At 40.4% G+C, this 27,112-nt stretch overlaps 1 protein-coding gene across 1 annotated transcript; it reads right to left on the bottom strand.

Annotated features, from left to right (window-relative positions):
- Positions 1-2,352: 2,352 nt before the first annotated feature.
- Positions 2,353-25,989, bottom strand: DDX4 (DEAD-box helicase 4; the record flags this gene model as incomplete). The annotated part of the gene is made up of 21 exons (XM_084224699.1): positions 2,353-2,433; positions 4,204-4,284; positions 4,440-4,710; positions 5,813-5,912; positions 6,790-6,935; positions 10,028-10,194; positions 11,221-11,350; positions 13,835-13,989; positions 15,270-15,422; positions 16,485-16,627; positions 18,291-18,371; positions 18,743-18,829; positions 19,042-19,107; positions 20,057-20,137; positions 22,876-22,962; positions 23,163-23,240; positions 23,454-23,540; positions 23,753-23,818; positions 25,386-25,460; positions 25,750-25,813; positions 25,978-25,989. 21 exons carry the CDS (start codon positions 25,987-25,989, stop codon positions 2,353-2,355), a joined length of 2,211 nt encoding a protein of 736 aa, XP_084080825.1.
- Between the last annotated feature and the right edge of the window lie 1,123 nt (positions 25,990-27,112).

Raw genomic sequence — 27,112 nt, 5'->3', positions numbered from 1 at the left:
AAAAACCAGGCCCTGCAAAACCAACATGTTAAATTATATTTTCCTTTAGTTACAAGAACTGCACATAATTTCTGCTCAAACTGGCATTAAAAGAAAACACGTTGTCAATGTTTTCTTATATATCCCATGAAAACTGAATTTATCTTGGAAGAAAAAAATCTATGTTCATGGCTCAATGAAAGGTTTGATGTTATTTCTCAACACTAGTCTGTCAAGAACCTTCAACCTAATCTTGAAGTCCCAGTACAAATAGCATCTTTACATAAACCTGGAGGTAGACAATGGGGAAAAAAAAACTTCAATGACCCCAGTTTAGCACTAACTACAGGCAGTAGAAAAACCTAAATGGAATCACAGATACATGGTTACACGGTTCTTAGGTTAAAATCAGTTGAGTAAAACCTTGTTAAGACCACGTACCCTGATGTGCTACAAGAACAACCAGATTCTCTTGAATTAAGAAGGTACTGACATGGAATTTTCCAGTAAGTTTTTCAACATGTTCTTCAGGTAAGACTACTTGAGTGCAAAAATAAATTAAACAAGCACCTGACAGTGCACTTCATTTTCCACCCCAACTTCCCTTGCCAGCACTTTCCTCCAGCTGAAAATGACAGTGAAATATTTTCCAGCAGATTAAACATTTATTTAAAGAATCACAAAGCTTAAACCAAAATTGAATACTGTACGTTTCTGCAAATATTGCTCTTCAAGTTTTCATTTCTCCTTCCCAGCTGACTTGGTCCTTCCAACTCTCACTCTCTCATAAAAAGTAGTAAAGATGACTTTTCATCTTTTGAGTTATTTCAATACCATTCTAGACTGGTTTGTTGGCTCCATTTTTTTTATGGGAGCATGCATGCATCTCTATGCTAGAACAGCCATTATTTATTTAGTACCTTTCTGTGTAAATGATTATGAAGAATGGGGCCAGAACAGTCATTTTATAGAAAATGTAACAATTGCAGAACTCTCTCTGTTGCCTGACCACAACTCCCAAGTCCTATTATGGGAGACAAAGCAAGAAACACCCAGTGGTCCTTTAAACAATGCTAAACCAGGTTCCCTTAAAATGTTTACTCTAGTTTACAAGTGATTTTTTTCTTTGACTTCTCTTCACAGAAATGGGCAAGCTTTATCAGCTCACAATTTCTTCTAACAGCTACAGTTCACCTGCACTTACTGCAGCCAGACACCAAAAGCACCCTCCATTTACCTGAAATTCAGAAAGGACGCAAAAATCTTCAAGGATACTTCTCAGGAAAAGGAGCCATACTGCCCAGAATATTTTATTCTGAATTAACATAACGCTTAAATACATCCGCTACTTATGAGCGGCAATTTAAATATACTGTCCATTCAGCTCACTTTCAAATACTCAATTAAGACTTCACTCTTTTTGCATAATATGTAACAGCAAAATTACAGTCTACAAAATTAACACTACTTCTCTAAGTAGATATTTAAGTAAATAGTTTTGCAAAGATATTCAAAGAATGACAGCCCACTTTTCCACAATGAGATTCCCTAGTATTGCCTAGTCAGTTCTGATGCTCACTAACTTGGGTACTATGGCTCCTATCTTGTAAGCAGATTTAGAAGTATTCGCTCCCATACTTCCTGGATTTAGTGGGAAGACTGTACAAGACATAGTGCTCAGCATGCATGTAAATAGCAAGCCATGAGAAGCCTATAAGCTTGTTCAGCTGTGCAAAACAACATGACTACCTCTTTTCTTCAGGCACCCAATGATACGCATCTTCGTAGCACACTGCATTAAGAAGAAAAAAAAATTCAATGAAAAAGCAACTTTACAGAAATCTAGAACTGTGAGTGATTGCTTACCTCCTACAGCTTTTACAAGCCTGGGAAAATTCTTGGATATAAGGCACAAAGCTTGCTCTAAAGCAAACTTTTCCATAACAGATAGCAGAAGTGTATTTATTTTAGACAAAGCTAAAAACATTCTACTAGATGCAACACGGGACTCCATCCTTCTCTTTGTCCTTTCTCCGTAAAAAACATGTATTTTTACTAAGTTGTGGGTGTAACCACTGACCTTTAGTTCCAGTTCATGAAACTGCAATGACATATAGCTGATACAGAGGCAACAATCAAGTGCACATCTCAAACTTTTATTAAAGAGCAGTTTAACAGATCCTTAAATCACTGTAACACAAGACTCAAACTTTTTAACTGACATGCTGCAAAAAAAAAAAAAAAAAAGGAACAAAGTTAAGGTGAACCCTCACGTAAAGCTCCTTCCCAAACTGGGTCTTCACAGGATTAGATTCTCATGCAACACTTCACTTACAGCAAAACACAGTACAAACTAGTTTGGTACAAAGCAGTTTAATCCCACGACTCCATTTCTCTTGCAGAACAGTCCATCTGTACTTCTCCTGCATTCACATTGCCTCTGCCTCTGTAATTCTAGAAAACACAACAGGTCCTAGTTTAGAATTATTAACACTTTCAATCATTTAATGGTAAGTCACCACAAAACAATTTTAGCTTTTTGCATGCACGTATCTCAATGTAATCTGAACACTCAGGAAGTTTTCATCATTAATCTCCTATACACAAGGACATTTTTTACCCTGGTGTGAAATTACCAGTTTAGCCAACCTCAGATTTTATCATATGTGGGAATAACACTTCCCACAGTTCCCATCTCAACTTCTTTTCTTATCCAACACAAATCAGTTCATACAATTGTGGGGGAAAAAACCTTCCTTTTCCACTACATACCACAGAATGACTCTCTGCATTACCTTCCCAGTAAAATCCTTTTCCTTTGGAAAAAGAATAAAGTGCAGAAATCTCTAAGACTGCCTCAAAATAATCACATAAGCTCCTCCAACAGATTCCTCTTTCAAACTCACCATTTGATTATCAAATGGACTTATCATGAAAAACGGGGTTGATTACAAATGAAGAGTTTCTGTGAGACTGACATAATAGGTCTCATAATAATTAGAACCTCAGGTTCTTCAACTGAAGGAGCTGGTGCACTGTATGTGTGTGATACTAAGGGCAGTATTCCCAATGCAAGCACATAGATTTCATACTATTCTATTCTGGACAAAGTCGCAGTCAAATTTGGTTACTCAGAGGTTGTGAAGGCCGTGGACTAGAAATTATGGATTTCATGAAATGCTGGGAGACACTACACAAAGGCTGGAAACGTATTTAGAAGCAATCTAGTGAGATCCACCTCTGAAAGCAATCTAGTAAAAAAGCAATAATAATATGTCCTTGAATTAGAATATACAAGAAAGATCCACTGAGTCAAGAATTACTCTGCAAGAAAAGGTTTGTGCGAACCTACACAACAGTTGTAATGTGAGGCTGCGAGTTTGAGAAGGAAGCAGTGTTTGTTAACTAACATCTCATGAAGTCCCCTGCCCCCAGAAAAATGCTTCAGATCTAGCAAGGGGACTAGCCAGCCAGGTTAAAAACACCCAAACCACCCAAAGCTTTCAATAACTACAATATGGGAAAAGATAATTAATGAAAGGAAGGTCAGAGCTTGAAGTGAAGGTTCAGACATTGTGTAAGCACTGCGAGCAGTTATTTCTACTATGGTGTCAGAGGAAATACATTTGTAATATCAGAAACAATTGATCTGTGATAAAGTTCTTATAGAATCAAGACATGAAAGAAAGGCTTTCAAGTAGGAGTAAGCACAGAATCTAAAATTACCAACAGCAAGAAACTAGAAGGCTTCTCCCCACCACAGACATTAAGAATTTTGACACAGACCAGACTGGGGCATTTACCTAACTATAATTAGCTCAAGTTTTCAGTCAACTGAGTTGCTTGACTAGGTGATTCATAACAAGCAATAATTGTATAATCAGGAACTATGTGCTCCCACCGTACACACGTAGCACAGAAATTTCTGAACAATAGCTTTTGTTTATGTTTGCATGAATGCTTTCTTCCAGAGGAATCCTGACTTTATAGATCGAGACTACAGCAGCTAGTAAGGGGCCACACTCTAAGAACCTAAGTCAAGCAATTTGTCTGAAATTAGTTTCAGTACTACTGAATTCTTTGAAGATGCACAACTCAGAAAAGGGACACAATCACAGTACAGTTTCAGGGGCATTACTCTGGATATATACCACTAAAGACAGTCTTAAACTGTCTCAGACAAAGCTCTAATAGCCAAGACTTCCAGTTAATTTCCAGACCTACCTTTTGGGTATTAACTGGGAGTCGTCCTCCTTCAGTCTCAAAAGCAACTTCTGTCAACCAAACAGGAACTTCCTGCTGAGCCTATGCAATTAGGAAAACCAATTGAGACTTTGACTGCTTTACCAATTCAGATTAAGGGTTCCATAACTGTATACCAAAAATGTCACAGTTGTTCAGTACATTCAAGTCAAATCTTAAAGAACAGAAAAAGTTCAGTACTACGATCTGAAACTTACATCTGAAAGCACTTTAATTAGAGGTTGTGCAAGATGACCATCTGAATTGTTATCAAAGAAGCCAACCGCTTTCCCTGTATTTCCACAACGACCAGTTCGCCCAATTCGGTGTACATACTCTTCGATGGTGGAAGGAAGATCAAAATTAATAACATGCTGAACATTTTCAATGTCCAGACCTCTTGCTGCCACCGAGGTTGCCACAAGAACAGGACATTTTCCAGAACGAAAGTCCCGAAGTGCTATTTCTCTCTCTCTCTGTTCTCTATCTCTAAAAAAAAAGAAAGGATAAGAATGAAGATTTCTAAAATTCACAGTATTGTTTAATATATAATTTAAATGCCATGTTTCATAGAAAGAAGCTCTTGGGCAGGGGAAGGGGGTGGAACAATGGATGCAAAACAAAAAAAGACCCAAACAACTCATACAAGGCCCAGTTTAGGTTTTCTAACTAAAATTCTAATTTTTTAACTAAAGAGCAGCAAGACAGAGCAACTGTTTAAACTTAGTCTCTAGAGAAATTGAGGTTTTTTAAAAAGAACTGGAGAAAATTATGCATCAAACTCACTACCTCTCTAAAGAAATCCACTAGCTTAGTTGATTACAATTTCCTACAGCTTTGTAGCAGGGAGTCAGAATAGCAAAGACAAAGTCTACAGTCTACACAGGCCCTTGCACAGGCCATTTTTCAGATATGCAAAAAAACCTGTGGCCAGTCAACAGTACAGAATTGGTCTTCTGTTTATCATAGTGACAAGAAAACTAGATTTGCCCTGGTGTTTCCATGTTTGAAGAATATTTACAAATTATCCAGTACTGAACTACAGTGGGTCAGAAAAATCATTCATGCTCTTTATTGTCCAAGTAAGAAAACAAATTAGAAAGCTAACCAGTGTTCTTTAGGATCTTAACATGGGATATTTAGTGAAGCCTGGTATGAACACTACTCCATAGAAAAATTACTATCCTAATTTCAACTCATAAAAGTAAAATGAATCAGAAACCAGTGAAATTCATGACAGTTTAGCAGCTTGCACTGAACCAGTTATTCTACACATACCTCAATTCACACTATAGTAATTTTACAGAAATGTATTAAGAACCTCCCACGCAAGGGGGTTATGGGTTAGCAATTCAGGCTCGCCAGGAATGGAAGGCCAGATCTTCTCAAAAGCTACATGGCTTTCACACACCTACAAATCCAACAGCCACAGAAACATCCTCCATCCATTTAGAACATTTTAGCCTTTCATAAACCTTGATATTCTGGTGTCAGAACACATGGCAAGCTAAACTACACAGATATGGCCAAATGGGAGTTCTCAATAAAAGTTCTCAAAAAACACAGGTGACTTTCACTTTAAAATACTTACCCATGGATACTAGTGGCTGGTATGTTTTCTTGACAAAGAAAGCATGCAATGAAGTCTGCTTTTTTCTTTGTGTCCACAAAGACCAGGGTTCGTTCATTACCTATGTTGAACAAAAGTTGAAAGCCACTGTAGTTTGAAACATGATACAATTTTCACTACTTAGAGTAGTCTTATCTGTACTGACACCTAACACTTATCTATATTAACACCTCATAGAGGTACACATTTTGAATAAAGTCTTTAAAGTAACTGTAACTTAAAGACTAACTTCTTGCCTAATCTGAGCTAATTAAATTCAATCCATCAATTTCTGTATCAAAACAGAAACTGAGTGAAGACACATACACTGCTTTTCTCCTCAATAAAAAGAGAAAACAAACATTGTTCCCTGCAACATGCAAGCATTTCCTTTCTACAGGATGTGGCTCAAAGCAGTACATTATCCTGAGCACTGAACAGCAAGATTCCACCATTTTTTGATTCCAAATTTACATTCAGTCTTCAGCACTAAAACTTAAGACACAGAGAACAATATGGAAATATTGGAAAAATATGGAAAAATCCTAGACACTAATAAAACACAGGTCCAAACACTCACACAATAATTTAACACCCCTGTAATCATGAGATAATACCCCCAGATGCTGAAGTATTGTAACTGACCACATAAAGTAGAAAGCCATCTAGGAAAGTTTTCTGACAGTACTTAACAGAGATGAATCATTGACAAATACTGGGCCTAAGACTAGATTCAATGACACTTACAAGACCCCTCCAACCCAAACTAGCCTATGACTCTATGAAATGCTCCTACACAAATGTGCCTAAAAATGTGCAGCTCCCCAAGTTCTGCTTCAAGCTTCATTAACAGTCTTGTAAAGCACACAACACATAACAAAATCACATAGCCATGATCTTTCAAAAACAAGTTTAGATGCAAGTTTGACTTCTCTGGTGAACAGCTGGCATTAAGTTACCTATGCCGTGTAGAATTTCTATCAGTTTATCCCTCTTGAAATACTGAGAAACTTGAAGAATATTTTGCTGAACATCACTGCATGCTCCACCCGCATGTCCAACAACAACAAATAAAAAATCAGTTTTCAAAAATTCACAAGCCAACCTGAAAAAGAGACAAAATAGAGCAACATGAAAAGTATTATGTAATTATTCTTGCTTTAAACATAAATGAAAATGTATGCTTTTAAGTAACACAAAAATATTTTTATCCTCCATTTTGCAAGGAACAATACAAGTAGTCTTCCATACATTTTAAAAAAGCCAGAAGAGTCTGCATAGTTTAGTCCAGCACACAAACCACATCCTGGGCTGCGTGAAGTATGACCAGCAGGTTAAGGGATTCTACCTCTGCCTTTTTAAGACCTCAGCTGGAGTACTGTATTCAGCTGTGGCATCTTCAGCAGAAGACAGACATGTCAGAGAAGACAGAGAGGCCACAATGATGATCAGAGGACTGCACCCCCTCTCCTCTGAAGACAAGCTGAGAGCGTTGAGAAGTGGAGATTATTAAGCCTGGAATGACCTTGTTGCAGCCTTCCAGTACGTAAAGAGGATTTACAAAGAAGACTGAAACTTTTTACACAGGCTGATAGGATAGGACAAGCACAGGCTGGACAGAGAGAATGGATCCCAACTAGACCTGGAGGGAAGGACTTGGGAGTGCTGGTGGATATGGGGCAGGACATGACCCAGCAAGGTGGACCTGCAGCCCAGAAAGCCAACTGTGCCCTGGGCTGCATCCAAAGCAATGTGGCTGGCAGGGCCAGGGGGGCGATTCTGCCCCTCTGCTCTGATATTGTGAGACCTCACCTGCATTCAGCTCTGGGGTCTCCAGTATAAGAAGGATATGGACCTGCTGGAATGAGCTCATGGAAGACACTAACCTAATAACACACCTGGAGCACCTCTTGCCTATGAATACAGACTGCAATAGGTAGGGTTGCTCAATCTGGGGAAGAGAAGGCCTTAGGCAGACCCTGGAGCAGCCTTGTATGGAAAGCAGCTATATGGTACTTAGTTGCTAGCTGGGATTAAACCACAGCCTTTTAGTGGAAGATATAAAGCCTCAAATGCTAAAATCAAGTTTTCCAGTCAGCTAAAAAAATGCATGGCTCTGTCAAATCACATGTATAGAAGGAGCTTCAACTATCACATCAAAGGTCTATGTACTGGCAGAAACAAGTTCAGGTATAAAACCAAATGTAATGTTAAAACTAAATCTGATTAGATTCACTTAACAGAAACACAGGACAGAACAATCTGAATGCAAGAGGTCCAAAGAAAGCACCTCTGTGTCCAACACTACCAAAACAGTATACTGTTTAAAGTTCTCTTGGTAGCACAGTATGGGGAAATCATCAGCTTTCCTGACTTCAGCACCAGAAAAGCATTAAATCCAGGAACGAACTGACTCCAGAAAACAAGGGTTTTCACGCTCTAAAATGTGAACTTTACCTTAGGCATTCCAGTTTCAAAAGGTTACAAGAATGACAGGGGCAAAAGAAAACTGCCTCAAAGCTGCACCAGGGGAGGCTTAGAACAGGTATTAGGAAAAAAAATCTTCACTGAAAGAGTTTTCAAGCACCGGACCAGGCTGGTCTGGAAAGCAGTGGCATCACCACCCCAGAAGGTAATTAAAAGATGTGCATATCTGGCACTTGAGGCACTGGTTTAGTGGTTCACTTGCTGGTGCTGAGTTAATGGTTAGTCTTAATCAGCTTATGGGTCTTTTCCAACCTAAATGCTTCTAGGATGCTAATGTTATTATGCACTTCCAAACTATGATCCAAGCACTTATGTTTCTGAAGTCTTCCACCAGCACTTGTAAATCCTGTAGGAGTCACAGTAGAAAAGTAAGTCTGTTGGGGCTTTTTCATTTAACAGGAGCAGACAGTAAATACCTTCAACAAGAAGTTCAAGGAATGTCTTTTCAGTTGCTGGTAATTACAGTACTCTTGATTCAACCCCCCAGTACGCAAGAAAAATACACAGCAAAAGCAATGATAAAAACAGACCTAGAGATAAAGGGACCCAGATTGCTCTTTCAAACCCAAAACCTGAGTGAATCAGAGCATTCTGTGTATCACACAGGGAGATACACACACCCAGTCTTTTCTCAGAATACATTGAGAAGTGAGATCACATTCTTGCAAAAACAGGTAAACACGTGGAATGAACACAAATTATACTTGTGTATGATATCACCTGAATGCCTGATTACCAGCTAAGCAAACAAGGTCATTTTTAGTTCACTACAAGATTATTCTTCCACACAAAGAACCCTATGAAAAAAGTCTGGACAAGGAATCAAAGCCACAACAGGTGAGTCCTGCTTTAAGAAAGGGGATACATTTCCACATCAGTGGTCAGCACTACCTGACTGAATGGGAGAAAGCCACCCATTCCCCTCTTTCATTCAGGACAGCAAACTACTGAAGTATTTTCTCCCTGCCTCAAAAAAGATCTTTCAGACTTTCTGAGACCAAAGGAAATTGTCAGGATTTGACTCACTGAATTACCAACACTCTAATAGTATCCCTACCACAGTGCAAATAATCAAAATTATTTGCACTGCTTCAACTGAAGTTTAGAGACTCTTCTGATTTAACAGTGAATATTTAAATGCTGATGTCTCAAAAAGCAGAAGAAATACTAACAAGCTTCCATCTGCTGGGAATTAGTTGTTTTGTTCCATTACTCAGCAACCACACTTACCATCTGTTGAAGACTGCTCCCTTAAGTGAGAGGAACTTGAAAAGTAATGAGTAGTAAACAGAAGATGAATCACAAACCCATCTGTAGAGCCTTCAAACTACTGAAAATAAATACCAATTATCTAAGAATTGAGTACTGTGAACGCTGGTTAGTCCAAGATGGGGATATCAGCAACATCACTGGTTTTGAGCTTGCACAGATGTGGTGGGGGAGGAATAAGAAACCAACAAGGGGAACATGGGGACTTCTGCAAAAGTGGTATTTAAAAGCCTTCAGACAACTTTCTAAATTGCTTAGGAGTCCCCACCTAAATTAAGCAGTTAATGTTCTAGAGTACCTGCTTGAATTAAGCAACAAACATTAATATCACAGCTTGCAGTATTTTCAAGCTTCTAAAATTAAGGAGTGGTCTTAACTCTTCAAATATTTAGTTCTACACAAGAACATCTCCAGATTTATTTCTATTTTTATTCTACTCACCTCTGAACTTCTTCAGGGAAAGTGGCACTAAACATCAGTGTTTGGCGTTTGTCTTTTTGTGGCATGTCTGGGAAAGATACCAACTTCTTCATATCTGCACCAAAACCCATATCAAGCATGCGGTCTGCTTCATCTAGCACCAAATATTTCACATTATGCAAACCAATCTGCAAGTATTTCAGTCAAACAAAAATACTATTAGTTCACTGACAGCATGCACTTAAAAATACCCCAACTGCCAAAATCCACCTTTTAATTATTTCTTTCAAGTTAATAAAAAGTGAAAGTATTATGATTTGTTTACATCTCAACCTCTACTTAGCCTTTTAATCTGCACAAATTCACACATGATAGTGCTACAGAACTTGGTTCAGCAATGTAAACACAGAGCTTAGAGACAAACTATAATTCAGCCCATCTATTTTGGAATTATACCCTGAGTTTCAGAAAGGTTCTCTCATAACCCTCAAACATTCTCAAAAACCTTTTTTATTTTTCTGAAAAATAATTATGTCAGAAAGCATTACTAAGACTATTACAACTTCACCGCTGCTGAAGACTATCACTTTTGACTAAAATTCTCACAACTGCAGAAAATTGATCTCCAGTTTACTACCAAGTGTTTTTGCAAACTTTGTTTGTTCAGTGAATATCATGGAGTCACCACACTAACATGTAAAAATTTTAAGATTAATTTATTATGACTGGGGAAAATAAAAATTCAAATATAGTACTATATAACCTGGAGTTTTTTGTATTTTGGATCATTATGAAAATATAGAGCAAGACAGATAAAAAGCCACTGCAGCAAAACAAACATGATATCAAGTGAAGACCTACTACAGAATATGCCACAAGAACTACATGAACATGTTCCAGGTATTTAAGCTATAAAATTTTGTTGTCATGACTCCTGCAGCCACTTTGTTTAGACTGCTATTATCCAGCTGTCTCTGAAAGGAACTGAAGAGACCTAGACTCAGGCTACTCCCTCAAAAACTTCTCGGAATTTAGACAGTCTAAGATAAACCTCACTTGTATTTCAGTGCCTTGGTACAAAGGCAGCATACTGATAGAGCCACTGAAAACAAACAAACAATCTCTTTTTCTATTAATTCTAAAGAACAAAAAATAGTATTTTGTCTTTTAGTTAAGGGTATTTAGGGAATTCAGATGAAATGTTAAGATGTTACCTTTCCTCTTCCAATGATGTCTAGAAGCCTTCCTGGAGTGGCACACAGTATATTACATCCTTGCTTTACCTGACGAATCGAATAGTCTGTTTGCGTACCTCCATAGATCACAACAGGCCTTATACAAGTTCTATTATGTAGAAAAAGGTTTGGATTAATTACATAAATATGCAAACAGTACTGTTTCATGAAAGTTCATATAAAATAATCGTATCTACCACAAATCAGTTTAAGAGTGGTTTAACTCCTTCAGCATACAGCTCAGTCCAAAAACAGTGCTCAAAACCAGAAACCCCCTTGGAGTAAGCTTACAGTTCCCCACATAATACATAACAGAGGCTGCCCAAGTAGCCTGCATGGAACAAACGATTTCACCTGCATCCTCCCCTCTCTTCAACTGAGACCTACTAACAGTAATAGTCAAAAGAGTGCTAAGACCTGGTCCCCCCTTACACAGAATCCTCAGAAAAAGCAGAGCCACCATTACATATGCCTCTAGAGCTTCAGAAGGAATCTTGGCAGACCTTAAAAGGGGCAAAATAATAAATACACACACGGCATCTTTGTAAAGCAGGTGATCGCATTGGCCATACAGTGTGCGACTCAAGGATTAGACAGCAAAACCACCCAAAGACTGCGCTCTTCCCACCATGCTTTTTGGTTAGAGCAAGCAGCTACATCAGACACTCTTCTGTAGAAAACCACTTCTCTAAGCAAGAACTACCTTATGCAGCTCTGAATCATGTTTATAAGCTTATCTTTATAACCTTCTGCTAAGATCTTTACATGCATACAATGAGTATCTTCACACACAAATTCAAATGGTCTTTTACTGAGGAAACTAATTCAGTTTCACATGCAACAATGGTGATCAGATACATCTGGTAAATTTTTACCAAAGTTAAACACAACTTTTCAGAAAGCTTTTGTCAAGAATAGACATTCCCTCTGGAATCCCACAATTTCAGTATTTATCCATGATTAGTATACATACATATTTCATATTCCTATTTGCAAATTAAATCAAAGAGCCTAAGATCATAAATCTCAACTGATCAATATGCAAGCTCTTCTTTAGACACTACAGATTCACATGCTGATACTGTTAATCTCGTTCTCATTTTTACTACAAGTCAGCTGTAAGAGAAACTTTCTAGATTCAAATGTTGTTTTACAATGAAATCATCTGTACCTAGTTTAAAACAGCATAACAAACAGAATCAGCTACAAAGTTATATAACAGTTTTAGAGATTAAGAAGCTGTTCTTAAGAACCTATTTAGTAAGTAGATATGCAAACATGATCATTCTTCCTGAAGGCAGACAGCCTCCAAGTGTAAGTCTGCTTGAATAAAAGCAAGTATGATTTATCCCACCAGACTCTGCAGAGATGATGTTCTGCATTTCACCTCCAAACAGTAACAAACTATTATATAACATTTTAAGATTTAGTTCTCCTCTGTACACTGGTAAAACCTATTACTTAGTAAAAAGATTCATGACAAATCTAGTACTAATGTACTCTCACACAACATTCAAGGACTGAGTGAGAAGTTCAAATCTCCCAGTCTGTTTTGAAAGCTCAAAGCGCTTCTTGGAGCTGTGATAAGTCTGTCTAAGACCAGAAACACCAGAAAGTAGGACTAATTAGAAACATTACTGGAAATTAACTAAAATCGTAACACTCACCTCCATTTTGCCAAGATGAAAGTAATGCACGTATAATTACACAAAACAAGCTAGTAAGTATCTTCATATTGAATACATCCAGCGGAGGTAGCTCAGTGTGCAGCTGCAGTGCAAGCTGCACACTGACCTCTGGGTGGCAAGAAATCCCTGGAGCCCATGCAAAAGACCATGAACTGGTGCTGACCCTTTACTTAACACAGGGCACATGAACCTGCATCACTAGCCAGGCCACCTGATGTTCAGACTCTACAGGAGCAAATAACTTAGTAAAAAGACCTCAAAATATTAGGTATATAAACTGTGAACATAAAAAAGCCCAGTGATTCCATTGTTCACGGGTCCCTTCAGGAGACACTCTGAGCTGTTACATGTTGCTGTAAAACAATGAAATTACTTGAAGTAAACAGAAGTCTGAGATTCTGCTATGGGAAACCTGGGATCGAGTCAGTGAGGAAACCTCTTCTGACCCTCGGAGTGGTGTGTGTAGGAAGTTAAGTCAGGCAGCAAGCAGCTCACTAGAGCCACCTGCTGCAAAGGGACTTTGGTCCCAACAGTTGAAGTCCCTGGCAGTGTCAGAGTGACTGCCGGAGTGGCTCCTGGATGGTCAGACAGGAAAACCTTCTTAGCAAGTCTTTTAAGAAACTTCACTTTTCTCATCAGTGATAAGCTGAATAACTATCTCCTCTTCAAGGCAGAGTAAGCCTTCCATTCACCCACCCCAGTATCAGAAAGATTAGGCACTTAAATCCCTAGTCATATAGTAAGAAACCTGCTAAGCAGTACTATAATCTGAACTCATAATCTAAACTCAAGTGTTTGTAACTTGATGGGCACAAAAAAAATTTGCAAGTATTTATGAAACAAATAAAGCACTGCTGAATCAAGCAAAGTAATCATCAATACCAGGCAACAGTGCAAAAACTTACCCATACACAAATTTTCTTGCTTCTAGGAAGATCTGATTTATCAGTTCTCTAGTTGGAGCAGTAATAATGCATTCTGGTTCTTGCTGCTCTTTAAAGCTACTGGCAGTCACACCATCCCTCATCATCTGGGCCACAACTGGAACAAGAAATGCTGCCTGAGGGAAAAAACCACAGCGGTATTTGGGCTGTTGAATCTTAAAAGTTTTCATCAGTCCCACTGAAATCTATGTATCAATCTTAAAGCCTGAATGATAGTATATGCAATGATCAAGAACATCAGACTGCAGAAGGATTGACCTGAATGCACAAGAAAACATTTAACCTTCTTAACCAGTATGAAAGTATATCTCTGGATCTTAACAGTCTAGAACAGAGGAACACAATCATGCAGTGGCTAACTTTCCATACAGTTCCATACACTGATTACATACCCTTATACATAAGTAGCCCAAGACCAAAACATACTAGAATGGCAGATCTATTTGCAACACAGCTACACCACACCAGCACACTTCCACAAAAGACTAGATCCCCACAAACCTGCATCTGCACAGCAGTCCCAAAAGCATTCAGAATATTTAGCACAGACTTTGGATGTTTCACCTTCTGCAAACAGAAGAGGTCTTTCAAAAGAACTAATGAGCTACCTTAAAACAAAACTAGAATTCCACACTAAACTGAACAGCAAAAAGCTACATTCATAATCAAATATCCACATCCACCAGCTGTCAGTTGTTATGTTTGGGCACATTAGTTTAAAAAGCTGAGACAACTTTCAGCTTAGTATCAACTCTCAGCACTGTTCCATGATTAAAAGCAAAATCACCTAAAACCAAGACAGGTGCACAACAGATTTCATCAAACCAAGTAAGACAAACCTGCACACCACAGTTACACTCTGGCATAAAGTTTGAAAAAAAAAACTAAAACCACACAAAACTCATACACACACAACAGAAAAATAATTAAACAAGCACACAAAAAACCAAAACAGACAGAAAACCAAAACCACAAATACCCACCAAAAGAACTGCCAACAAACAAACAAAACCAAACACCCAAACAAACAAACACCCAAACAAACAAACTAAAAAAGACTAAACTCCACACAACACCGAAGTCCTTACTTTCAACTGCTAAGTCCTGTCATCAGCAGTTTCTAGGACTGCCTGACTTACACTTCTGAATCCACAGCTGCATCTCTGAAGGCTGGCCTGCTGTACCAAGATACTAGTTTACTTAAATATAGAATAAAGCCCAAAATGTGACAACCCTATCATCATTCATATCTGTACCTGATACCTGCCATTGCTGTGCAAGTGAAATTACTGGCCAACAAGCAGTCAAGCATGTGACATGTGGAAGAGTGAGGTATCCCTCTGAAAGCTCATGATCAAATACTTTCAGTAGCATAAATACTACACAAACGGCTTACAGTTTTTCCTGATCCAGTCTGGGCACATGCCATTAAATCCCGTCCCGCCAGTATAATAGGAATGCTGTACTTCTGCACTGGAGTAGGTTTAGAGTATCCAGCTTTAGCAATGTTCACAGTTAAAGTATGACACATGTTAGTGTCTGCAAAACTCTGTAAGAGAAAAAATTATCAACAGTTATTACACAATCACAGAACGCAAAAAGTTTAAAACCCAAAATGCTTACTGTATGATAGAGACATCCAAATACTAAAGAGTGTTAACTTTAGAGGTAGTCTTACCAGTCATTTACACAGCCAGGGCTCCTAAAAGTAAAAACCATAAGGGTCTCTAAAATCTGCTCATGCCATTCAAGGAGCATTGTCTGCAGGACAGTGAACGCTATGAATGCTTTCAGCTGATCTTACTAGTTTTAAGAGAGAATTGCTCAGAAGTTGTATACATGGTATACCTACCAAGCAAGTAAACTCACTTAGCATGCTATGAAAAAAAAAACTGAAGCTCTGCAGTTTCATTTCGTGTAGGAGCTACATATCAGTCTGTGCTAAAACCACTTACGGGTAGCTAAAGCAACATTCCTAGCCAGTACCAAAAAGCAACACAGGTGACAAAAATCAGTGAGAACACCTTTCACAAGACGGATGGGAAGAACACCTTCTCTTTCATCACAGGTACTACTTAACCCCGCTCCACTTGTCTCCTCATCCTTTCCCTAAAAAGAGCTTTTTTCTTTTTACACTGGCCACCCATTATAGGTAAAAAACTAAGTTATATGTTAAACAATGAACTGCAACCACAGAGAACAGGGCTACAAATTACTTTAAAACATCCCTCTGTCTAAACACATACTACCCCAACAGATGTTCATTTACATTTTTGAAGATCCCCCAGTAATTGACTTCAATAAGGTAATTATACCAGTCTGCCCAGAAACTGCTGCCAAAGACCTCTTTCTTTCAATATCTAAACTGGTATTCTTCCACAATGTAATGACTATTCTTCCTATATATCCAGTATTACTTTCTCTGGACCTTATGTAGTTTGTTAGTTACTGTGAATTCAAATTTTTATCTTTCAAAAGGGGAGCACCTCCTTCCAACATCATACTACCTGCAAGATTTGGTATTTTTTTATTAATATTTTCATTAGCTGCAAATATTGAACCCACTACACATCCCTGTAAATCATGTTTCACATAAACTCAGTTCACTAACCATTAATGCTGCTGGAGGGTCCAGTCCTGACACTTCAACAACGTTTTCATCATACTTGTCAAAATTCATTCCTGTCTGGTAATGTGCAAAGATGGCTTGCTCATCATCAGGTGGAGGAGGGGGCACATAAGTCACCTTTGGACCTTAAGAACACAACTACTTAAGTTCACAGACAATATAAGGACGAGTTAAAATAAAACTATTTTAAGTATGAAGCTACTGAAGTTAAGTTCAGTGAGATGTCATCTGGATTTCCCTCCATCTTTCAGGAAGGCATCAAAATTCCATGCATTCATTCTATCAGAACCTGATTTTATACTATGAGACCTAAAATTTACCTCCATATGAAGTCAGACTTGTAAAGCCTTCATGTCTCACGTTCACTCAAGGACCCCACTTTCAAGAAGTATTCACAAAAATTAAATAAGGCTCTTCTTCATCATCCAGACAGACACATACTCTTGCAACACAAGGAAGGACATGCTTCCCACACAACAAATTATTCTTTCTGAAGAACTCTTTCCACATGAAATTCCATACAGATAGATGCAACTGTTACATACCCAGTACCCAGAACAGTTTTTAACACACTAATACTGTACACTACACTAGAGTCATGAAAAAGGAATTACTATCCTGTGTAAAGGATGCAGTTATGTCCACTATAAGCCTCTATAAAGACTACAAGTCCTAAAAATCATTATATAAACTAAAAATCTGAAAATAATTAGTTGAACTGACTCAAATAGAGGCAAAACAATTATTCTTCAGATATTAGGTATCACTTCTGAACATGTATACTAATCACTGGATCACAGAATGGTTTGAGTTGGAAGGAACCTAGAAGATCATCCATTTCCAACCCCCAATCCACAGGATGGCCATCTTCCACTAGACCACACTGCTCAAAGCTCAACTGAATGTGGCCTTGAACACTTCCAGGGATGAGGCATCCACAAGCTCTCTGGTCAACCTGTTCCAACGCCTCACTGCAACTCACCCCCAAGTAAAGAGCCATTTAGCCATCTTTTCTACAACAACTTTTTTTACGATTATCACACAAAATGTTCTTATACGGAGAATATCAGCCATCCACTGACCATTACATTAGTTTAATCCCACTCCTAATTATGTACTTCAGTGAATAACGTATTACTATGCTCTAGGCAGGACAACATACATAGCCAGGTACAGGAGCATCAGTGGCAGAATAATACAGCAGGACTATGGGGGAAAAATCCCTAGCAAACAACAAAAAACCCCAAAATTAAAAGCAAGTTAAGGAGTAAGTACTCTGTCAGAACTATACACTTATTGTCAGCACTGACAATAAATTATTTCCTCTTACAGACGGTACAAGCGCAAAAGTCTAGATCAACCCTTTCAAAACGTAGCAAGTTCTTTAAGGCTTAGTTGTCAGCACTGACAATAAATTATTTCCTCTTACAGACGGTACAAGCGCAAAAGTCTAGATCAACCCTTTCAAAACGTAGCAAGTTCTTTAAGGCTTAGTTTCATTTTTGGGGTTAGCACCTCGGCTTCACTGTACATTAACTGAACCAGCCTCAGCACAACAAAGAAAAAGATTAAATAACACTACTGCTTTGAAAAGCCAGTAACTAAAATTCAAATGAGTTACAAACATGTCTTCTCTATGCATACAACCAAGATACCTAGCATTTGAAGAAGGTTCTTAATAGGGAAAAAAATTAGTGACAGTATTTGCCAAAATTAAAAAGGAACTGCTTTGTCATTGATCACTAATGAGGAAATCTGTACACCTCCCCAGCCACTAAAAAGCCTCACCTGCACCATCTGTGAGTATTCCTCTTTCTCTAGAATCAGGAGTTCCAGACTGAGGTATGTCCCTTTGCCTACCTCTACCACCTGTAAGTAACAGATATGTAGCACACACAGGGTACAAAATTAGTATAATGAAATACTAAAATTGAAGCGAGTACTATTTATTCCAACTAATCTGCAGAGCAACAGTCAAAACAACTTCATTAACCCAAACCTGTATTGTATACAATATTGCATATCGTCCCAACTATATAGTATTATACCCAGTAATACTAATTTTTAAAAGAGACCACTCAGTCCACAACACAGCTGAAGAACAGAACTACTAGTAGGAGTTCTCAGTTCTCCATGGTAGTTCTCAGGGAGCAAAAAACAACCCAGGAACATCACCAACCATATGCTACACCCATACAAACCACTCAGCATGCAAAAAAAGACCAAACCATCAAGCTTACTGTCACCTTGTCCAAAGCCACCACGAAATCCTTTAAACCCTCTGTTTTGCGTACTAGCACCATCTACAGCGTTGCGTTCTTGAAAACCTGCAATAATACAGCACAGCACACAGTAACTCACTGGGCCCACTTCTGCATCAGCACATCAAGTGCCTTTCACCTGGATGAAGCAAAGAAGTCACTTCAACGCTTTCACTCTTGACTACTCATTCTCATGGAATGAGAACAGCCAGAAAGAATGGCCAGTGAGTGCTACCATCATACAAACCATACTTACTTACATACAAACTTACACTCACCTTGCCCAAATCCTTTAAACCCTCTGTTTTGTGTAATGGCATCTTCTTCAATTCCTTCTTGAAAACCTGCAGTACAGCACAGCACAGAATCACTGATGTTTGCCTAATTCTCATGTGCAGGTCAAGCACCTTATATCTGGTAATTGTTCTTCTCAATCCTCATTTTATTCATATAAAAAGTGCAATATAACAAAGTGATTCTCCTAAATTCGTGAAAAAATAAAGACGAGATACTTTATTTTTGCCAGAAAGCATTCAGCTGTTCCATCATACTGTAAAAATAAAGAACATCATCTTGTACAGGATACTATGAAGTTCTCCTAGCAGAGCATCTGTGGCTTCCTCTGCACTAATCCCTGGCGTACACCAGTATGTCAGTCTGTTTGTTTTTTCCACATCAACAAATAAAAACTACATCCTAAAGACTGACACACAAGAGACAGTATCTAAAGTATCCATAAATATTGCTTGCAAGTTACTTCACAATTCCTGCTAGAGGGTCTAAAGCAAAAGTGCTTGTCATCAATTCCCTGCATCAAAGTGCTGTCTTGCCTAGTCAAACAAGTCTAGCATTTCCCTACCACAACAGGCTTCAGTCAAAAAGGTGGGAAAATGGAAGAACAGAAACTGTGCTGGTTTTGTAAAAAAAGCAACTTGTTTTTTAACAGAAATGAATTGCTATCATATATTAAGGATGCTGTTTATGTCCTCAATGAGTATTACCACAATGCCTCTGCAACACTTACTAAAAATCATTATTTGAACCAAATATAGTCAAATCAATTGTTCTTCAGATATTAAGGAGCACTTCTGAAAATGCACAGATATGACAGAATGGTTTGGGTTGGAAGAGACCTTAAAGGTCACATAGTTACAACCACCCTGCTATGGGCAGGGTTGCCACCCACTAGATCAGGTTGCTCAAAGTCCCAGTCAAGCTAACAATTAGCTACACTCCCACAACTCACCAAAGAGTAAATCTGTACAGTTCACCCCCACTACTAAAAAGTCTCACCTGCACCATCTGCGAGAGTTCCCCTCTCTCTAAAGCTGAGAGTTCCAGACTGAGGTATACCTCTTTGTCCATCTTTAGTACCTGCAACATACAGTGTAGTGCATACAGAGTATAAAATTACAGAAATCACAGAATCAGCTAGGTTGCAGAAGACCTTTGAGGTCATCAAGTTTAACCTACGACTGAACACAACCTCATTAACCCTCCTGGCCACACTACTGCTGATCCAGATCAGGATGCCATTGGCCTTCTTGACCAGATTGGCTGATGTCTGTTCATTACCCCCAGGTTTCTTTCTGCCTGTCTGCTGTCCAGCCACTTTGCCTCATCCTGTAGTGCTGAAGGGCACTGTTGTGACCAAAGGGCAGGACCCAGCACCTGTACTTGTGTAGCATATCACTGGATTCAGCCCATCAATCCAGCCTGTTTGGGTCCCTCTGCAGAGCCTTCCTGCACTCCAGATCAACACACACACCCAACTCAGTGTCATCTCCAAATTTCCGAATGGTAGGTTAATCCCCTCATCCTAAACATCAGTAGAGATATTAAACAGGATTGGGCCAAACACAGATTCCTGGAGGACAATACAAGTGACTGCTCACCAACTGGGTGCCATACCACTCACAACTCTCTGGGCCCAGCTGACTAGCCAGGTCTTAACCCAGCACATGGTACAAGCCATAAGCTGATAGCTTTTCCACATATATTGTACGGGAGATGGTGTCAAAGGTTTTGCTAAAGTCCAGGTAAACAACATCCACAGCATTCCCCTCACCCACTAGGTGGGTCACTTGGTCATGAAAGGAAATCACATGGGCCAGGCAGGACATGCCACTCCAATATCCACGCTGGCTGAGTCTGATCCCATGGCCATACTGTATGTGCCATGTGATCACACTCAAGACGATCTGTTCCATAATCCTGCTGGGAACCAAGGGCATGCTGATATGCCTATAACTCCCCAGATGTGACACTTTTCCTCCTGTACATCAGCTTCCAGCTCCTCTTGCTACCCATGCATCTGTGTGCATGCACTTCACCTGGTCTGGTTTCACTGTTGACTCTGGCTTATCACCCCTAACCTCCTCTCCAGAAAGCCTGGTTTCATCTGCTTCCCCCTTCAAATCTATTTTAAAGCCCTCTCAATCAGCCCTGCCAACTCTGGCCTAGAATCCTTGTTAGACAGATAGAGCCTACCTGACTCAAACAGGCCTGCTGCTGTGCAAATTGCCCCATAATAAGAAAAATCAAAGTTTGCTGACAGCACCAGCCCTTAAGCCAGTTACTGATAATGTGGGTTCTGCTGTTCCTTTCATCATTAATCTCTGCTACTGAAGGAAAAGAGCAGAACATCACCTGTGCTCCTGTCCCATGAACCAGTTGAGCCAGAGCCTTGAAGTCCTCTTAAACTGCACTGGTGCCCTTCCTATCAACCTCATCACTGCAGACTTGGACAACCAGCAGTGGGTAATAATCAGAGGGCTGTATTAGTTAAGGAAGTCTCTTGGTGATATCCTGTAGCTGGGCCCCAGGGAGACAGCAGACTTCCCCTGTGGGATGGGTCCAGCCAACAGACAGGGCTCTCAGCTCCCCTGAGAAAGGAGTCACCTACTACAACCACCCTTCCTTTCTTCTTAAGACCTGAGGCTGTGATCCATCTGACAGTAAGTACAACTGGAGGACCCTCCAGATGGATTTTTTTTCTTTAGTATCATCAGCCTGACCCTCTAGATGTAGGGTCTCATACCAATTCTGTAAGAACACCTGGGAAAGCAGTGGGGGTTGGGAGGACCTCTACATTCACCCCCATCTACTAGGTCTCCTCCTTCTGCCTGCCAGCAAGAGAGGCAGAGCTCCTCTTAAATCTGGAAGGGGCTACTTCTCTTTTGCTTCCTCTAATACTCCTTAGGCCCTTCTACCTCTTCTTTAAGCTCTGCCCTCAGACGCAGTAAATCACTCACCTGCTTACACCACAGGCAGTTTATTTTTGCACCATCCTCTGGTACTAACACCAGGCTCAGACACTCCCTGCAGCCAGTGGCTGGGACACCTGCTTCCCTCTTGGGGGAGCTCTGTCTAGGTTAGCAAACCCTTGCTGGTGGCAGAAACTGCAATTGCTTTTGACCATTTGTAAATCAGTACTGGATCTAGTAAACAGGGGGTGGGGGGAATGACAACAAAAAAAAAACACAGCTAAAACACCACACCAACCTAGCACACAACCCATCACCAGGACAATGGCTGTGCCCCACCTGCACTAACTGCCACATAAACTGACACACCACAGGTCCCTGTTGTGCCACACCCTCACTGCCCTGCCTTGCCCATTTCCCCACATGTGTTACTTACCATGCTACACCCTCTCTGAGAGGCCATACCCCAGTTTGCCCACTCCTGGTCACTAGTGCTACTAGAATATTTTAAATCATGTGCAAATGGGCCAAACACTGCCCCTCACTCCCCAGAATGGCTGGCATGGATGGGGGGGAAGCTGTTTGATCAGCTCTTCTAAATCACACATTAGTATAATGAAATACATCTCAACCCAGCTATTTGCTCCAACAAATCTGCAGAGAAACAGCCTCAGCAACTTCTTCATTAACTCCAACCTATACTGTATTATACCCAGTAATGCTAATTTTTAAAAGAGATGACTCATAGTCCATAACATAGCTGAAGAACAGAACTACTAGTAGGAGTTCTCAGTTCTCCATGGTAGTTCTCAGGGAGCAAAAAACAACCCAGGAACATCACCAACCATATGCTACACCCATACAAACCACTCAGCATGCAAAAAAAGACCAAACCATCAAGCTTACTGTCACCTTGTCCAAAGCCACCACGAAATCCTTTAAACCCTCTGTTTTGCGTACTAGCACCATCTACAGCGTTGCGTTCTTGAAAACCTGCAATAATACAGCACAGCACACAGTAACTCACTGGGCCCACTTCTGCATCAGCACATCAAGTGCCTTTCACCTGGATGAAGCAAAGAAGTCACTTCAACGCTTTCACTCGACTGCTCACTCCCAGGGGACGAGCAAAGCCAGAAAGAATGGCCAGTGAATGCTGCCATCAAACAAACCAGTCAATGCAACAAACTTACCTTGCCCAAAGCCACCACGAAATCCTTTAAACCCTCTGTTTTGTGTAATAGCATCTTCTCCATTTCCTGCTTGAAAACCTGCAGTACAACATCACACAAAGTAACAGTTTGCTCAATTTTGCATGTACAGATAAAATGCTATTTATCTGGCTGAAGAACGGAAGCCATTTTACTGATTTCACCCTTGTACTAGTAATTCTCAGGGAGCAAAAAACCCCAGGAACATCACCAACCATACACTGTACCCATACAAATCACTCAATGCAAAAAAGACCAAACCATCAAACTTACTGTCACCTTGTCCAAAGCCACCACGAAATCCTTTAAACCCTCTGTTTTGCGTACTAGCACCATCTACAGCGTTGCGTTCTTGAAAACCTGCAATAATACAGCACAGCACACAGTAACTCACTGGGCCCACTTCTGCATCAGCACATCAAGTGCCTTTCACCTGGATGAAGCAAAGAAGTCACTTCAACGCTTTCACTCTTGACTACTCATTCTCATGGAATGAGAACAGCCAGAAAGAATGGCCAGTGAATGCTGCCATCATACAAACCATACTTACTTACATACAAACTTACACTCACCTTGCCCAAATCCTTTAAACCCTCTGTTTTGTGTAATGGCATCTTCTTCAATTCCTTCTTGAAAACCTGCAGTACAGCACAGCACAGCACACAATCACTGATGTTTGCCTAGTTTTCATGTGTAGGTCAAGCACCTTATACCTGGTAATTGTTCTTCTCACTCCTTGTTCAAATGATTTCAAAAGAATTTCAATATACAACTGAGTGATTTGCCTAAACGTATTAAAAAAAGGAAAACAGGAAGTACTTTTTGCCAAGAAGTCTGACAGGAAACAATGCTGCTCTCCTGTACAATTTCAAAAAGTAAATCAAACATTGGGTCATTAAGTATTTCACTTTACATGTCTATATGCTAATCAAGCCGCAATCTTCAACTCTTCAGTAAGCACACAGATCAACTAAGCCTTCTGGTTGAAGGGCAACTGACAGCATTTGTCCCTTTATGGCTTTCTTAACTGGTACAGTTAAATACATTGCCCAATACAGCAGCAATGCCAGTTGCTGCCTGCTATGAAGGACTTGAAAACATGTCTTCCAGATCTACAGAGTTCTGTTTTTTTATTACTCAGAGCTGCCTATTCAGTCAACAGTAAGTATGCAGTGTATTTTTTATTTCTAATGCCCTTCCTTTGTCACTCTTCTAAGAAGAGGAGAAAAGAATTAAACACATGCATATGCATAAACATAAGTCATATGAATAACCAAGGTATTCCTCATTTTAGACTTAAGTTTCAGGTGGCATCTAAGGTCCAAACAATCAGCTTAGATCATCATTTACTCCTTAGTCCATATTTTTCAGCTGAGCACCTGTTCTATCATATTGTACTGACAAAGAGCATCAGCTGGTACAGGACACCACCAAGTTCTCTGAGCACAGCACCTGTGGCTTCTTCACCACCAAAGCTTGGTGTGTATACCAGTTTATCCGTCAGTCTGGTTTTTCCACATCAGTTAGGGATATAAAAATTGTATCTTAAGGGCTCATATACAAATGACAACATTCCAAGTATCCATAAATACAACAGATCTTACGTACTGCTTACCAGTCACTTCATAGCTGCTGCTAGAGAGCCTACAGCAAAACTGCTTGACATTAGTCCCTGCACCAAATAAGCCTAGCGTTCACCCACTATAACAGGGTTCAACCAAAAGGATGCAGAAATGGTACAGAATTTTTTCCAAGAATCAACTGTGCTATGTTTGACTGGGATAGAGTCAATTTCCTCCACAGCAGCAGGCACAGGAAGGTGGATTTGCTGGAAACAGTATTGATAATAAAGGGATGTTTTTAGTTAGTGCTGAGAAGTGTTCACACTGAATTGGGGCCTTTTCTGCTCCTCACCCCAGCACACCAGCAAGAGGAGGCAAGGGAGCACAAGACAGGGCGGGACAGAGCCAGGAAAGCTGATCCTACCCCATGTGGCATCAAGCTTAGCATATAAATCCAGGGAAAGAAGGAGGAAGAGGAGGGCATTTGGAGTGATGGTGTTTGACTTCCCAAGCCATGGTCATGCATGATGGAGCTCTACTTTCATGGAGCTGAACCTGCCTGCTGATTGAAAGTGGTGAATGGCACAGTTTAATGTATCATACACAACCAGCCATTAGAAATACAACCACTACTGGAGGTTACCTTTGGCTGCAAAATTCCTTCCTCTACCAAAACTACTCACTGGCTGATGCTGTGAGTTCACAAATTCATCAGTACCTATAATTGAAAAAATAATTAGGTTAAAATTCAAAGCTATGTTTTACTCATTAATAGTTAAAACTAAGGTAATAAGTAAGTAAATAAGGTAATAACTAAGTAAATAAGGAAGGACTGACAGTCAAAAAGAAAGCCAACTCATTATGTTCTCTATATAATTTGATGCTGCTATTCCATGGGAGTCCCATAAATATATGGCAAAAATATTGTGTTTTCCTTCAATCCTGTACAATGCTGAAAGGACCAACTCTTCAAGATACCAGTAAAGTCAAAAGTTCCTTTCACATACCAAATGAGTCTACACTTGAATTAAAGACAGATGAGGCATCATTTGGTCTCTCAAGCAAGCTAACCTGCAGAAAGAGAAAAGGCACAACAACATGATGACTTAAGGCTTAACAAAGCACATAAAAACAAACAGAGCTACTAAGTCATGCACTTGAAAGAAGTTGCCTTCTGCATCTTCTCAAAGATGCATTTCACACTAAATGGCATACTGGTTACATCTGAAAGTTACCAAAAATCGCATTATACACAGCTAACACATCAAGCTCACTTGAATACACAACAATCACTAGTATCTGAACAAAACAGCAGCAAGCAAATTGCTAGTGCAAAGAAAAACTCTAATTCGGTAACAGTGAAGTCCTATGGCTGCCTGCCATATTTCCAAACACCCACTGCCCAGCAGCCACTCGGGCTGCAGGGACACGGGTTGGAGGAAAGAAAAGGAAAAGATACAAATATACTCCATCGCCACAGCTGCCCCTCCCATTCATACCTTCTCAAGGGATGGGAGTAACGCCTCATCGCCTATCTCCGCATTCCAGTCTTCCTCCATCACGCTGAGCCCTGCCAGACCTGCTTGCAGGAGACAGAACACATCAGCGCCCGCCTCCCGCCACGCTTCGGAGCGGACCGCGAAAGAACAGAAAATGGCGACCCGCACCGAGACTCGCGACGCCTGCGGGCGGGAGTGAGCGCGCCCGTCCCAGGCACCGCGCTGGTGGGGACGGAGGAGGCGAGGGTCCGGCCGCGGAAAAGCACCCCGCTTCCCTCAAGGCATCCCCTCTCCTACCTCCTTCCCACGGTGACCAGCACTGCGCGCCGAAAGAAGATGGCGACCACCGCCGAGAGCCCTCAATGCGGCCACATGTGCTGCTGCCGCCACGTCACGTGTAGCGCCCGACGGCCAATGGGCGCGCGGCGCGGGCGGGCTCGGCGGGCGCGCCCTGGCCCCTCACGTGCGGCGGGAATGGCGCCGCCGAGGCCGGGCGGGCCTGGAGCCGGGAGCATTTCACTGCGCACACCTTTTCCGAGCGTCGGCGTAATGCCCCACAGGTGCTTCTGCTGGAATATTTAAAAAAAAAACCAACTATTGTGTAAAACAGGAAAAACAAAACAAAATTAACTCCTCCCGGATAACTCAAACTCCAGAACGACACCTTTTTTCCACTGCTTTTTTGTTATACCAGACTTGTCAGAGATAAGAAAGGTAGCTGAATTCCTGGCTCAGGACGTGACGCTGGATTAGAGGAGAAGATGGATTGCACTCCTGTCAGTTCAATTAATCCACTAAAATCAGTAGCAAGTAGTTTGGTGCTGCAGCTTGGGTTTCCAAGCTATCAGTGCAGCATCTGTCTTCTCTGTAC

This window comes from Fringilla coelebs (genome assembly GCF_963513975.1).
Source record: "Fringilla coelebs genome assembly, chromosome: Z".
Lineage (NCBI taxonomy): Eukaryota > Metazoa > Chordata > Aves > Passeriformes > Fringillidae > Fringilla > Fringilla coelebs.
Note: the sequence above shows the minus strand (reverse complement) of the source record. Positions and strands in the feature narration are given on the sequence as shown.